This window comes from Tinamus guttatus, unplaced genomic scaffold (genome assembly GCF_059628265.1).
Source record: "Tinamus guttatus ecotype Peru unplaced genomic scaffold, ASM5962826v1 Tinamus_guttatus_pri_ptg000710l, whole genome shotgun sequence".
Lineage (NCBI taxonomy): Eukaryota > Metazoa > Chordata > Aves > Tinamiformes > Tinamidae > Tinamus > Tinamus guttatus.
This window is the reverse complement of record NW_028289244.1, coordinates 5273420-5288374: the sequence shown is the minus strand read 5'-3', so window position 1 is coordinate 5288374 and position 14955 is coordinate 5273420. Positions and strand designations below refer to the sequence as shown.

At 52.8% G+C, this 14955-nt stretch overlaps 2 protein-coding genes across 4 annotated transcripts; one reads left to right on the top strand and one right to left on the bottom strand.

Annotated features, from left to right (window-relative positions):
- Positions 1-2118: 2118 nt before the first annotated feature.
- SMIM3 (small integral membrane protein 3) lies at positions 2119-4666 on the bottom strand. Of its 2 annotated transcripts, none has more exons than XM_088536889.1 (2): positions 4574-4666; positions 2119-2369 (listed from the first exon to the last, which is right to left on the bottom strand). In XM_088536889.1, the coding sequence occupies exon 2, from the start codon at positions 2366-2368 to the stop codon at positions 2186-2188; it is 183 nt and encodes a 60-aa protein (XP_088393015.1). In that variant the 5' UTR covers position 2369; positions 4574-4666; the 3' UTR covers positions 2119-2185. The 2 variants fall into 2 exon arrangements, with proteins under 2 accessions (XP_088393015.1, XP_088393014.1); XM_088536888.1 differs by lacking the exon at positions 4574-4666 and adding an exon at positions 3504-3535.
- DCTN4 (dynactin subunit 4) lies at positions 4515-14273 on the top strand. 2 transcript variants are annotated; one of them, XM_088536885.1, is made up of 14 exons: positions 4515-4672; positions 5584-5654; positions 6110-6288; positions 7223-7266; positions 7532-7639; positions 8232-8252; positions 9162-9235; positions 9537-9649; positions 10806-10915; positions 11846-11919; positions 12099-12153; positions 12586-12693; positions 13096-13193; positions 13735-14273. In XM_088536885.1, exons 1-14 carry the CDS (start codon positions 4538-4540, stop codon positions 13946-13948), a joined length of 1404 nt encoding a protein of 467 aa, XP_088393011.1. In that variant the 5' UTR covers positions 4515-4537; the 3' UTR covers positions 13949-14273. The 2 variants fall into 2 exon arrangements, with proteins under 2 accessions (XP_088393011.1, XP_088393012.1); XM_088536886.1 differs by lacking the exon at positions 8232-8252.
- Positions 14274-14955: the final 682 nt, after the last annotated feature.

Below are 14955 nucleotides of genomic sequence, written 5' to 3'. Positions count from 1 at the left end.
TTGGCACCTGCGAGCGCCGTGCGGGCAGATACCGAGTCCTCTGGTCCCCCACGCCAGGCGTAGGGAAAGGGGGTTTGTCCTGCTGAACGGCCCGCACGGAGGCTGCCTTGGGTCTCCGCTGCGACGCGGAGACGGCAGCGACGGCCATGGGAGGTTTTCTTGGGCCCCGGGAGTTTTGCTTGGGCCACAGGACGTTTGCTTATCTTACTCGCTCTTGGAAGGGGGACTGAGGAGGGGCTTCCTGCTCCGCAGTGCAAATCAGTCTAAATTTAGTCCCCAAATGCAACGCCTTAAAAACAACCCCAATCTACCGCGCCGTCCTCCCTGCTGCCGCCTTGTTTTGCTTTGTGCGCTTTGCTAACAGGCCCTTCGTTCCGGCGATCTGCAATCCTTTCCTAGAAATATTTGCAGTGGGATTGAAACTTCCCGGAATACGCACACCACGAAGGGAATTCTGCCCCCACCTTTTCCATGCTCCCGCTCCCTCCTGACGATGGATGGGCACAGGGGTGGGAGCCGCAGGCCCAGGAGGTCTCGGGGACAGGGGGTGGGCGCCCCGTCCGCTTTCCTCCACACTGGGCTTCCCGCCTAAGTCACGGGGGTTTTTGTGGCTTCTTCCCTCTCCCTCCCGCAGCCCCGGCCAGCAGCAGCCGTGTCCAGCGGTCCCGGCCGTCCCGGTGATGTCTCGGGAGGTCTGTGTGCAATGGGAAGCCGTGGCGGAGGCGCTGCGGATGTCGGCGCGCGGTGGGAAAGCAGAAGCGGGGCTGCCCTGGCCCCGACGAGCCGTAATGAGCTCCAGCTGCGGCCAGGCGCCCACGCCACGGGGAGGAACAGAGGAAACATCATTCCGGATATTTGCCTCAACTCCCAGGGAGAGAAATACGACAGCTCCAGGCCCCAGCGCGCTTCCGGGCCGGAGCGGCGCATCCCGCCCGGCGCAGACGCGCTCCCCGGGGCCGCTGCGGCCCCGCGCCGCGCGGGGAGGAAACGAGCGTTTCCTGGGCGCTTTGGGAGGGATCTGCGTCTGGAACTGGGAACAACAGCCCTTCCACCCCCGCGGGTAACGCAAACCCGATGCCGCACGAGCGGGGCCAGCGGCGACGCTTCACGCGGTGACGACGTCCCTCGAGCGGCTCCCGCCTCCTGCCTGATTCATCCCCGCGCTCCCGACCTTCGTGGCGCTGAGTCACGGAGCCGCTGCGGCCGCGGGGTCCTGCCGGGGGCTGCACGTGGGGCTCGTGGAGAGAGCGGGGGAAAAACCAGCCCCGCTCTGTGCCCGCGTGCGGAGAGGGGCAGCGCACGGGCCGTTCCTGCGAGCGGGCGCGAAGGGACCCGCACGTGGGATCCCGCATGCGCCCGTGGCGTTGACGGCAGCAGGACACACTCACCGGGAGAACAAAATCCCTTTATTCTGTAGCTTACGCCAATCTTGGAGCTTTCCCAGCCCCTGCCAGTGCCCGGGCTAGAAAACCCCTTGCCCTGCTTGCCCGCGTGGCCGCTTCCCACCTCCTGCGTGGGCATGGGAGCGGGACGGGGGTGCCCAGCACCACGTCCCCCGCACCCAGCACATCCAGAGCCTGCCCCGAGGGGCAGGAGCGTCGTGGGTGCCGCCACAGCGGCGGGCCCGGGCGCTGCCTGCGCTCCTCTGCCTCGTGAGGCCGAAGGAACCCGCTGCCCGGCAGTGTCTTCCCATGGCTTTGGCTGCTCTCTGCTGTGGAGGTAACTGGCACCGGCTGCGTTTCCGAGCCAGGATGGGGTTTTCCCCCTGCTCCTTTTGGCGCAGTCTCTAAGTGCACAACCAGAGGCCACATCCGTCTCAGCTTGACCTTCCATCCCTACCGCCCCAACAGCTCTGATTCCTACAACGAAATTACTTTCCCAGGCATTCACACTCCTTGTTCCTCATCGGCCGAAGCCAGGGATGGACACGGAGCGGGGACAACCCAGCTGCCAGGAGACAGGTCACCAGCGAAGGAGTGACGGGGCCGTCTGCGTGGCGGGAGCGAGCGGCTCCCGCGGGAAGCCCTCTGGATGGCCCTCGCTCCGCGGAGCCCCCCGACTCCATCCCGGCGCGATTCCCCCCGTCAGCCCCATCCGTCAGGTCTGCCCGACGCGGAGGCGGCGCTCCGGGCGCTGGGATCCCAGCCGGGCTCCGGGGGGACGCCGGCGCGGGAGATGCCGGTGCTCAGACGATGCCATTGCGCGTGGGATGAGTCCGTACCCGGTAGATGATGACCGCCGTGGCCGGGCAGAGCACCAGCGCTGTCATGACGAGGATGGTGGCCAGGATGATGAGGACGATGACCCAGATGTCCAGGATGTGCTTGGGGAGGGCGATGGCGGGGTCCGTGTGGCTGGAGGGGTCCATCCTGCGGGGGAGACGCGGAGCGGGTGACACGGGGACCCCTGCTCATCCTTCTCCCTCTGCAGAGGCGCAGCTTCCCGCGCAGCCCATGCCATGAGCTGTGTTGGGTCTCGGATTGAGTGGGGGCCCAATGCAGAGCCAAGAAGCCACCTCCCGCCCCGCGGCCCTCGCTGAGTCACGGTCTCACCGGCGAGCGGCAGCGCTCGGGCACGGCGCACCGGGGAGAGGAGCCTTGTGGGCCCTGCCTCTGCTCCGTGCTCCCGCCGCGTCCTCCTCGCAGGAGCCCCGAGGGCTCGGAGCGGGGCGGGAGCTCCCCTGGACCACGGTCCCGCCATCCGCACCTTGCGGACGGGGCTCGGGAGCCCCATGGGAGCCTCCCCTCTTCGCTTGGCGAAGGGGACACCCGAGAGCCAGGGCTGCCGGCAGCTCCGTGCCCACGGGAAGGGGCTGGCGGGACCCGCGGGAACAGAGGCCGACAACCTTGGGTGGCAGATGTGGCTGGAGAAGCCGAGGGACCCGAGCGAGGGCCTGCGGGAGCCCTGGGTCCCTCTGCAGCCGAGCCAGGCAGCAGTGCAGCAAACACGCACACACGGGACAGGATTCGTGCCCTGTGTCTGAGGGGCCATCCCAACCATTCCAGCCCTTTGGAAGCTTGGCCGCAAGGGCAGTGGCTGCTGGAGCCTGCCGGAGGCGCCGGGCAGCAGCAGGAGCCGGGAGCAGCTCCCGCGGTCCCGGGGGTGCCGGGGTGACGTGGGGCTGAGCCCCCCGCTCCCGCCGCAGCCTCCGCCGGCGCGAGGGCCGTCCCGCCTGCAGCGCCCAGGGCAGCTCCCCGGCTCCAGCGGGTGCTTAGCCGGGTTTGTGCCCTCGCTGCTCCCCGAAACACGGCGGGCCAAGGGCCACCCCGGCTGTCCGGCTCTGCCCCCGGCCTCCTGCCCACCCAGCAACTCCAGCCCTGCGCTGCCCCGCGGGCTCCCAGGGCTCTTCCCCCTCGTCTTCCCCCATCCCACCCTTTTCCAGGGGCACGAGCAGCAGGCGGGAACGGGGGGCAGGAGAAGGGGCCGGGCGCTCGGCCAGGGGATGCGGGAGCCGGGAGCGGCGCGGGAACGCGGAACGGGCGGCGGGAAAACGGGGGGGAAACCTGAGCCCGGGGGCGCCTCTGGTCCTGCGGGGCGGCGGGAGCGGCGGAGCGGGACGGGACGGGACGGCAGCCCCGAGCCGCGGGTTTCGGCCGGAGCAGCAGCAGGAGGAGGAGGAGGAGGAGGAGGAGGGCGGGAGGCTGGAGGCTGCCCCGGCGCCAGCTCCGCCCCGGCGCCCGCGGCCCCTCCTCGACCCCGGGGGAGAGAAAGTGCGAGGGAAAGGGCAGGAAAAGAGGGGAGGGAAAGGGGGAGAAAGCTAAAGGGAAGAAAGGGAAGGGGGGAAAGGAAAAGATGAAAGGAGAAAGGAAGAAGGTAACGAAGTAGAGGAGGAAAGGGAGAAGAGGGAGAGGGAAATGAAAACGATCGAGCCCCGCGTGGCGGCAGGACGAGGCCAGGGCAGCCTTGGGGGGCAGGCTGGGCACGGGGATGGCAGGGGGGCCCGGCAGGAGGCTGTGCCGGGCTGCGGGGCTGCGGGTCGGCAGGGACACGCGGGATGCAGGGACACGCGGAGGCCACGTTCTGCGTTTGGCAGTGCAAGAGCTCAAGGGCTTCTTGCTCCGGCCTCGTTCTGCCCCAGGCCGTTCTCCACCGCCGCTGCCCCTCCTTCCCAACCGACAAAGAGAGGGCTCTTTGTGTCCCCCGGCAGGAGGGAACACCAGGAGCCTCTTGGAAATCCCAACGTTGGTGGCGAGGAGGCACCACCCCTCCACGGGGGGAACCGGCACCTCCAGCGGCCTCGTGCCGGGAAGGCCGTTTCCGTTCCCGGTGGAATATTCCACTCCGGAGGGTTATGCAAAGGGCAAGGAAAGGAGCGTCAACCTATTGCTGTCCAGCTGCAGCCCCCAGCGTGCAGCAAGCAGCGGGGCGCTGGGATCGGGATGGAGATTGGGATCGGGATTGGGATTGGGATCGGGATTAGGAGTGGGACTGGGATGGGCGGGGTCACCGCCCCGCGCCGGTCACGTGACCGCGCACCACGTGCCGCGGGGGCGGTGCGCGGTGACGCAGGGGGCGCGGCCCGCTCCCCGCCGCCAAGATGGCGTCGCTGCTGCAGTCGGAGCGGGTGCTGTACCTGGTGCGCGGCGAGAAGGAGCTGCGCGCGCCGCTGCCGCAGCTCTACTTCTGCCGCTACTGCAGCGAGCTCCGCTCCCTGGAGTGCGTCTCGCACGAGGTAACGGCACCGGCGGCCGCGCCGGGCCGCGCTCCCGGTGGCGACCCGGGGCGCCGCTCCCCTCCCACCCCGCGCGCGCGGATTGGGCGCCTGGCCTGCCGCTCACCGCCTCCGCGCCTCGCCGTTGGTCGGCGCTCGGCAGGAGGCGGGCGCGTGGCGCCTGCAGGGCGCGCCCTGAGTGGCTGCGGCCAGGGGAGAGGGCGGTTCCTCGCCGCGCATTGGCTCGCTCTTCGCTCTGTCTGCGGAGCTCGCTCTGTGATTGGCTGAGGCGCTCGGGGGGGGGGTCGTAGGGAGGTGCCCCCCCTAAGTCGGGGCTGAGGGGACAGCGGGGGGATCTACCCTCCCCCCCGGGCCTAGTCTGCGCATTTCCGTATTTAATAATAATAATTATATAGTTAATATAATATTATTATTATCTTTTTTTTCTTCAGGAAGGGGACAGATGTTGCTTGAATGGACAAAATCGATTTGTCATATCAGGCATAAACATTTTTTTCTTCTTGGAATGTGTTGTTTTCTGACCAGCATAGTCATAGGACAAGATAATGTTATTTAGGAAATGACGTGTTGAAATCTGCTGCTCAATCTTAACCAAAAAAAAAAAGAGGTTTTGGTAGCTGCAGAAAGGCAGTACCCAGTTATCTCTTTCATATTTAGGAGACAGAGCAAATTAATCTTTTGCTTAAAAGAAACTAATAATTTATGGTATTGGACAGCTTTATTTATTTATTGATTGGCTATGCCTGGCCAACACTTCAAATATCAAGAAATCCATCAGAACTTCAGTGACCTCTGATTACTGTTATCACACACAAACCCCCCGAAATTGTGCGTCACAGTTTCAGGCTGTGGTCTTTACTCTTTGTGGAGAAGCTTATGCCAAGGAGCCTAATGTGACTGTTGTTCCTCAGGTGGACTCGCACTACTGCCCTAGTTGTCTGGAAAATATGCCGTCAGCTGAAGCCAAGCTGAAAAAGAATAGGTAAGGCTATAGCTTTGGTCATAAGAGCTGTAGCTTTTTTAAAAATTAAATCAACCATTTGAAATAGCTCTTTCTCTGCTTTATCAACACTTGTCCATCTTTGTATTCCTTAGGATTTGACTTCTTGAAATTCCTCAAAAATCTTGATGCTTCCTTTACTGCTTTTTGATTTTTGGGGAGTGAGTGCCTTTTTGTGGTGTATCACGTGCGCTTGACATTCTAGGTCTTTTTGGTGACAGGCTTTCACGTTACAAACTATAACCTTCTGGATCGCTCAGCTTTTTTTTACTGTTAGTGCCCTCACGTTGACTCTGAACTCCCGTTGTCCCCTAGATGTCTGTGTTGCCCTTGTTCCCTAACGTGGCCAACACGTTGGTTTAGTCTTATAGTGGATGTTAAGTTTTCCTAGGCCTGCGGGCTGCGTCCGGCCCCGTCTCAGGCCTTTCTCTTTGCAGATGTGCCAACTGCTTTGACTGCCCCTGCTGCATGCACACGCTGTCCACCCGCGCCACCAGCATTCCTGCCCCGCTCCCTGACGACCCAGCCAAGACCACCATGAAGAAGGCCTATTACTTGGCCTGTGGGTTTTGCCGCTGGACTTCCCGAGACGTGGGCATGGCCGACAAGTCTGTGGGTGAGTGACAGTCAAAGCTGGAAGACTGAGTAATGGCAGGAGCTGAATATGTGTTTTAGAGATAACAGATCAGCAAATTAGTGTCTGGAAATGCGATGTATGGAGTATCTGCCTAGGCTTTGAGTTAGAGTTGGAAATTCACAGCACCATGAGTGTTTACTGAGGTCTCTTCTGAAGAAAGAGGATGAGCTAGTGGAACATCTGACCCAGTTCCATGCTCACATTGCCTAATCAGTGAGAAAACTGTCAGGCAATCTGCCTTTCTAGCTGGTGTGCTGTCTTTGCACTGAGCAAGAGGGTGTTTATGTACTTCCAGAGTCTTTGAAGCTGCTGAGTCTGACAGCATAAAAATAATTAATCTGTTTTCTGCCACTTTTGTTCATCTATAGTGGGGTGGGGGGAAGGGCTTATTATGAAAGTTGCTTGGGGTTTTTTGTACTTTGTTTCGCTTTTCACGATGGCACTGGAACAAAGTTTTCATCTCTGCTTGGTATATAAGACATGCAGAAAATATCTGTTGGACTCCAGTAATGGGAGCTGAGTAAAACCAGCTCCCATTTGATATTCAGTGTTCATGTGATGAAGATGCAGGGACGTGGGCATCTAGCAATAGGAATGTTTCTATAAGCTTGTGTTTGTGCTGCTGAAATCACCCCTAGAAGCTATTCTGACTGTGTCTCAAATAGAAGCTCTTTATAAAAATAATAATTTAAAAAAAAAAAGGCTGGTGAAGTTACTTCTGCCAAACTTGCTTGTGAAAAGCTTCAAAGATGCATGTTTGTGCAGATGTGAACTTCAAGAATTGTGATAAGTTTAGCAAAAATAGGGAATGTTGTGTTTCTTGACTAAGATCGAGAGCTGTACATCAGATGCAGTTTCTGTGCGGAATCTGGAAATTGTCCCTTGAAGGTTCTGTTCTTTCTTTCCCATACAGCTAGTGGTGGCTGGCAGGAGCCAGAGAATCCTCACACGCAGAGGGTAAGTGACGGGGACAGCATCTCAGTCACCTAATTGCAGATTGAGAATTGGACACTTTGGTAGGCCTCATTCCCAAAGGACAGGGAATTATCTACACTGCAGTAAAATGTTAAGCCCTGCAGGCTTCTTTGATGTATAATTATTCAAAATACAACTAGTGATAGATTCAAACAAGTAGCAACTTGTTAAGAAATGAATATCCCTAGCCAGCTGGTGTTTGTTTCTCTGTTTTTCACTGTGTGTCTGTTCCCATTCTCCCCTCCAGATCAACAAACTGGTTGAGTACTACCAGCAGTTGGCTCAGAAGGAGAAGATTGAGCGGGATCGCAAGAAGCTGGTGCGCCGCCGAAACTACATGCCCCTGGCCTTCTCGGTGAGCTGGGAGCGCAGTGCTCTCTGACACAACGTCAAGGAAACGAGCTAGAGCCTTGGGTGTCTTTGGGACAAGCAGTTTTACACCCATTATGGTGCATTATGATGCTTCTCTCTCTAACAGTCCCCTCTGTAAAAGACAGAGGAGTTTACACTTGCTATACTGAGCATACTCAGTATGTTACCAGCAGTGAAATGCTCTGCAACTCTGTCATTCTGGTGATCTAGGATTTACTTTCCATGCCCCATCTGTATGAGGGAGGTGAGGTGGCTCCTACCTGCACCAGAAGGTGCTCAAGACCCTGGTGCTGGAGCTTTCTCAGCACAATTGCACACTGCTCTTCAATAACAGGGTTGTCCTGCACTTGCTTGCTGCGAAATGTTAACCAAAATTAACCTTAAGAATTCTTGTGGCTTGAACGACACGTTTATTATAACTGTCACTTAAAAGCTTACTTCCTTTAGCTGGGTGACTCTGCATATGCTTGCTACCTCTCAATTAACTGTGCCTGCTCTGTGCCCTTGCTCATGTCTTATGGCTGCATTTTTTTGTCTCCGTTGCTACCTGCTGCTATTTTGGGGGCTGTCCACAGCAACACACTATACACGTAGTGGTAAGTCTTTTCACAGTTTCTGCTGGTGTTAAAGCTCTCATACTACCAACTGAAGGGCAGTATCCTCTTCTCGACCTTGCCTCAGGGACTTTGGCTCGGATGTGCCTAGGACAAATGCATCTGAAGTCTTAACTAGTCAGAGGATAGTGTTTGTAACAAAAAAAAATGTATCTTATTACCTTATAAACAGTGAATTGTTCTCGGCATATAACATACAGTTGAAAAATAGTCCTTCACAAAGCTTGGCCAGGACATAGCTGTCTGTCTAGCTGACGTAAATGACACTAATATTAGCCTTCTGATCACTGAAGAATTGCCAAGATAGGTTGATTCTCAGATTTCTTAGTGAAAATTCATGTTCTTCAGAAGACTCCTGCCACAAAATACCCTGCATTCAGTTCAGCTACAAAAGAGTAGTTCAGCTGCTCTTGCCAATAGGTAGTGCTTGGAGAGAGAGTTGGAATTCTAGATAACAAGACTATAGGAAGCTGGTCCTGGAGCTGTGCTCTGCCTTCTGCAGCTGTTGCTAGTGGTGCTGCAGAGCAGTTCAGGTGCTACCACCCGCTGCAACCCAGCTCTTTAGTCAGCTGAGCTCCTGTTCTGCACCTCTTGACATGCAATTGCTTGGAAGAGAAGCAATTGAGGCCGTGCTAGGTATAGTGGCTTAAGGAAAGAGCAAAAGCTCTGAGCAGTAGCCACATACACCTGTTCCTCCCAGCCTGCAGTGTGGTGGTAGCTGTTTTCTCCTTACTAACAGTTTGAGGGGGAAAAAAAATCTGAAAACTTCCCCTTTTGCTTTCCTTTGCTTGTCTCCCTATGCTTGTTGTGCAATCCAGAGGGTGAGCTGGCAGTTTTCGTAGCCTGGCAGAGGGCAGATCTGATGCTGACGGTGCCTTTTCCTACCTGCAGGACAAATACGGCCTGGGAACCCGGCTGCAGCGGCAGAGATCCGGAGCGCCCATCAGCGCCCTCGCCGGCCTCTCGTGAGTCTCACTGGGGATCAGCTTTGTGGGAAGGATGGGAGGTATTGGCAAGAGGACGGTACAACAACTCTAGAATAGTGATGCGCTATGTCCAGGTAGTACTGAAAGAGGCTTTTATTTTTGGAGAGGTGGTGTCAAATCCATGTGCAGCTCCAGATAGGCAGCCTAGCCTCATAGAAACGACTTGCTGCTCATCTCTCTGTGTGCTTAGTGCTGTCTTGTTGCCTTCTGTGCTGAAAGCAGCTACTGACGCTGCTGCATGTCTTATTGAGTGATTAATTTGACCCTCCTTTTGCTTCAGTCTGAAAGAAGGAGAGGACCAAAAAGAGATCAAGATTGAGCCAGCTGATGCGGTAGAAGAAGTGGAACCCCTTCCTGAGGATTACTACACAAGACCAATCAACCTGACAGAAGGTAATACCTTAATATTCTGTCCCTTCTTGCTCTTGCAGTCTGTAATATGGGCAGTGTTTGGAAACTTGCCCTTGGGGTTCAGTTAAACAGGAAATTGAGCTGCAATCGGAGTTAATGTTACACAGGGAAAGCTCAGAGCTAGAGAAGTCAGATCTGTTTACCCTTGTTTCATTTTATTGCCGACCTTAATTTCTCTGCATGTGAAGTGCCGACTTCAGAATGAAGAAAAGATCTAACATCCTTTTTCATATAATAATAGGAAACAAGGGACTTGCTGTGCTACTGGGGGAGTGACGCATTAACTGAGCTGTTAGGAAACAATAGTGCATTGTTTTGACTTCAATTTGAAGCATGGGAGTTATTTAGCTAGATGGTGATCTAATCAAATATTATAGATTGACCAAGGAAACTAGGGAATGGTATAAAACCATCAGTGCAATGTGGTCTTTGTGTTGAGGTGGAAGTAAGGACAGATGTTCTCTGCAGGCCTGCAGAGCCAGCCTGTGTTCAAGGTTTTGGGGAAGGGGTGGGTGATCTTGGTCACCTTCCCTCGTGAGATGCCCTCCGTGTGAAAATAGGAGACTGGTAAAGATGACAACCTTAGTGGTTCTCAGCTATAAGGGAAAGGCTGTCCAGTGGCTCACTGCCTGCCGGACAGTAGAGAGTCCACGGGGAACCTGTTTTTTGGGAGAAACCCTTGGTGAGTTTCAGTTCTGGAGTTTCCTGCCTCGGACTATGTTGTCACTAACTATGCACCAGTCTGAGCTATACAAACTGCTTGCACAGAAGTGGTAGATTGTCACCCTCACAGCTGGGTACTGCACAAGTACAAAGTTACAAAAACTGCTTTAAATTTTGCCCAGAGATCAGAGTATTTGGTTTCTTCTGGACTGGCACTGATGTTACATTACCCTCATCCTGCCTGCTCACGGCAGCTCTTTGTAGCACCCTACCCTTGCATTCACAGGCTTCTAGAAACACTCATTAAATTAATTTGCAGCCAGTAATTCATTCATCACTCAGTTTTAGAGATTGCAACATGCTTGCACTTTAGGGCACTGCACCTTTGTTCGTGGTGCAGTGCACGTATATCGTGTAGCTTGGGTTTTGCTGCGACAGTAAGATGTGACCCTGCTCTTGCTTTCTGTGCACCAAGTGACGACTCTGCGTCAGCGTCTGCTGCAGCCCGACTTCCAGCCAATCTGTGCGTCCCAGCTCTACCCACGCCACAAACACCTCCTGATCAAACGTTCTCTGCGCTGCCGGGTACGTAATTAAATACAAAAATAGAAGCTTTTTCCAGGCTCTCATATCCCGGACTGTAGGAAACAGGCTGTTTTTTTTAAGGAACTGCTCAAACACTGTTGAAAGCTCTCAACCAGAGCACTAGCAACAGCAGCAGGACAGTGGCAGCAGCTTTGATTTGTGATGGAGAACGTTAATTGGCCACACTGTTTATGAAGCATAAAGATGCAAAGGTGGATTTGCAGACTATTCTGCATAACCTGCTTAGCTGAAGAATGATACTACAAAAATCACTACGATTTTGCCAGTACAGTTGGCACTATTGTATAGCAGAAATTTTATGTCAGCAAACACAAGAAAGAATAGGCAGTGCAACATACAGACAGTGCTGATGGAATGGGAACAAAGAGTGCTTGAGAGGAGGAGAGCAGAGCACTGAGGAGTGATGACAGCCAAATTACACATCCCAATTCTCCTGTTTGGCTTACTGGCTTATCTTCAGCAAGCTGCTTTCTCTGTGCAAGGGGGATATTGTTCATCTCTTTCCCAGAGCAATAGGGTAATATTCTTAAGTATTTTAGATGGAGAACGCTTTGGAAGTGCAGAGAAATAAATAATCACAGGCTGAAGCTGTGTTTCTCCCTGCCCCCTCCTCTTGCTCTAGAATGTAAGTCACAGAGCTGCAGGTATTCTTTGCCTTGCTCCTGCTGCAGTCAGTGAACGTCTTAAGTATTTTTAAGCCTGGTCCCAAATCCTGTGTTTCTGTGATTGCACTGATAGTGCTAGATATGATGTTTTCCAAGTGTCAGTGACTTGACACCGCCACCTCTGAGCTGCTTTTGTGTGCTCGAAGCTGGTAAATATCGTGGCTATCGGTGTGCTTGCAGCTGTGATTCTTCAGTGTGTGGCTGCACCGTCTTTCAGTGCTCATTGAAATATCTTTGCCTCTAGAAATGTGAACATAACCTGAGCAAACCGGAATTCAATCCAACATCTATCAAATTCAAGATCCAGCTGGTTGCTGTGTAAGTAAGATATGGGGAAGGGGAAAACAGTTGGAAAGGGAATTCTTAGTTGAAACATAATTTCACTCCTCTGTTCTTGATTTGATCTCTTGGGCACAATTTATATATCTGCTTTAAAGAAGTAAGTTACAGATAGCAGTGCAGTTCATCTTGGTCGTTTTGCTCTGTTCTTCCTGCAGTAACTATATTCCTGAAGTGAGGATCATGTCCATTCCCAACCTGCGCTACATGAAGGTCAGTACTGCCTTTTCTGGAAATACCTTAGGGTGTGACATAGCCGAGTTGTGTGGATTTGGGAAAATTGTAAAAACAAACAAAAACCTGTGTTGCACTTGTTTCTTCAAGTATTTTCTCAATTTGTTATGGAATGTATGGGGATAAGGAGGTGGTAAGAATAACACTAAGGGTACTTGTCGCTCTGTATGGGGCATCACAGGCCTGTGCTAGTAGGTGAGTTGAGGATCTGGGCTAGAGTCCTAAGGTGTGTATTTCTAATCACAAGAAAGAGTACAGTATGGCTTATGAGATGGAGGTGTTCATCAATCCCTTGCCTATGTGTGATGCAAGTTCTGAAGGTGTTGACTGGTGACTTGGAGAAGGCAGAAGTACGAGTAAAACAGATTTTTAGAATAACTGCTTCTTAAACTGTTCTCTCAATCTCCTCAGGAGAGCCAAGTTCTTCTGACTCTGACCAATCCAGTGGAGAACATCACACATGTCACACTGCTGGAGTGTGAGGAGGGAGACCCTGAAGATATCAACAGCACCGCCAAGGTATTGAACTGTCCTGTGTTACAAGCCCAGGTCTTTTTCAAGGCTCTCCCTTCCCATTTATCCACCCTCCAGTGACACCTTTGACATGTTGACATGACACCTCAGTCTTTGTTGACTGCATTACTTTTTCCTCCTTGGAGGCTTAAAAGACGGTCAGCAACATAAATGTCATTGTCGGACAATAAAATATTTGAATATGTGTCTGTTCATTGAGATCCATAACCCAAGGGAGAAATATAGAGAGGCCACTTTGCCCGTGGTGTAGGAGCCTGAATTAACCAGAGTAGAGTTAAAACACAGGATGATTCACTCTTCTGTTGAGCTTTAGTTAAGCAACCCCTGGAAGGATGCTGTCCTGGTTGCAGTGTGTGATAGATCTTTCCTGTCTGTGCTGTCTTTCAGGTAGCAGTTCCTCCCAAGGAACTTATTCTGGCTGGCAAAGATGCTGCAGCAGAATATGATGAGCTGGCAGAGCCTCAAGACTTCCAGGATGACCCTGAGTGAGTGTTGTGTTTTCTCTGTTCCCAAAAACAACTGGTGCTTTAGCAGAGTAGCTTGTTGCTTTTTTGCCTGCTAAAGAAGCATGATAAGCTGTGTGTTTGTTTTTTCTTAGAAATTAGAAATGTGAGTCTATTTTGATTTCTTGAATAGTCCAAATCAGAAGCAATGTTTCCTCTGAGGCAAGGTGTGCAGTTGTAGCAGCTGGGTTATAGGTAGTGTGTATATATAGCTTTGTGAAATCTGTTTTTTCTCAAGCAAAAGGTTCATAGCAGTGGCATGAGCAACACAGTAATACTGTGTGCTACATGGAGGTCCCTTCAGTCTTCAAAATGGAAAAAGTTCTGCAGCCTCCTGAAGGGCTGTATCAGTTATGTATGATGGCTCTTCTCTGTTGCACAACTGGGTCTGTTAACTCCTATTCTAGCTGGGCAGATTCAGCCTGCAACTATAAGTATCTTTTATGGTATCAGAACAAATCTTTGCAAAGCAATTGTTTGAGAACTTGGCTGACTCGCTGTGCTCTTGTTTTCTGCCCTGCAGCATTATTGCCTTCAGGAAAGCCAATAAGGTTGGAGTTTTCATCAAGGTCACTCCACAGAAAGAGGATGGTGAAGTGACCGTGAGCTTTAAGATGAAGCATGAGTTTAAAAACCTTGCTGCTCCAATCCGGCCCACTGAGGAGGGTGATCAGAGCTCGGAGGTCATCTGGCTCACCCACCACGTGGAGCTCAGCCTTGGTCCAGTGCTCCCATAAACACTCCCAACACCTGCATCCCGACGGCTGGCCGCAGGACAGACTGTCACAGTAGAGGAATGCACCTGGTGAGAAGCTCTGGGAGATCCTCTGGTGTGTGGATGTGTGCCAGGCCTCCAGCCATGCCACGAGGAGGAAGCTGCATGGGTGTGGGCGAGGGTACCGTGTTCTTGGATGACTTGTTCTTCTCCCTCCCCTTGTCTTAGTGTCCCCTAACTACTACTCCGTTTCCCCACACCACTACCTGCTAGTTTAACTTATAGCACATGTTTCAGCACCGAGAAAGTTCTAGCTTTCTCCAGATCTGCACTACACTGAGCTGATTTTTTTTTCTTTATCAACAGAGGAGAATATTTATTGGTCTCCTCCATCAGCCCACAAGGCTAATGCTATGTGCTTAATTACAGATTTTTTTTCAGCTCAGAGCTATGCCCTTTCTGAGAAAAGATGTTTGGGAGGTGCCCATGTCTGCTGCATTATAGCCAAGTCTCTTGCAGCCAGATTTTTTCCTGCTTCCTGATAGGATCCCTCAAATAAATGTGGGGGACTTCTCTTGTTATGGAAAAACAAAGAGAAACAAACAAAAAACACTTTGGCATGTGTAGCTTGCTTTGGCCAAGGTGATAAATTTGGGTTCACAAAGAAAATGATCACTTTGCCTTTAATCTCAAAATATAGAATACTGTATTGTTCATGGATTGGACTGACAGTGCTGCCTAAGCCTGTAGGGGTAGGCTTAGGATGGATTTGACAGCCTGGTGCTTTACAAGGTGGGAATCTGCCTGTGATACAGCTCTTCACTGAGGTAAGGATGTTTCTGCAGAGCCGCCTGCCACTCTTCTTATCAATAAAATTGTGCTAAGGCAGCAGCACCCAGAGTATGAAACCTGGAGAGTTTAGATTAGGTCCAGCGTGCATAAAACTTAAAGGTGTTTGTGTTGCTTCTCAGTCTTTTTCCTGTTATAGTGAGCTGGAGAAAAATGTGAAGGAGAGAAGACTGTTACACT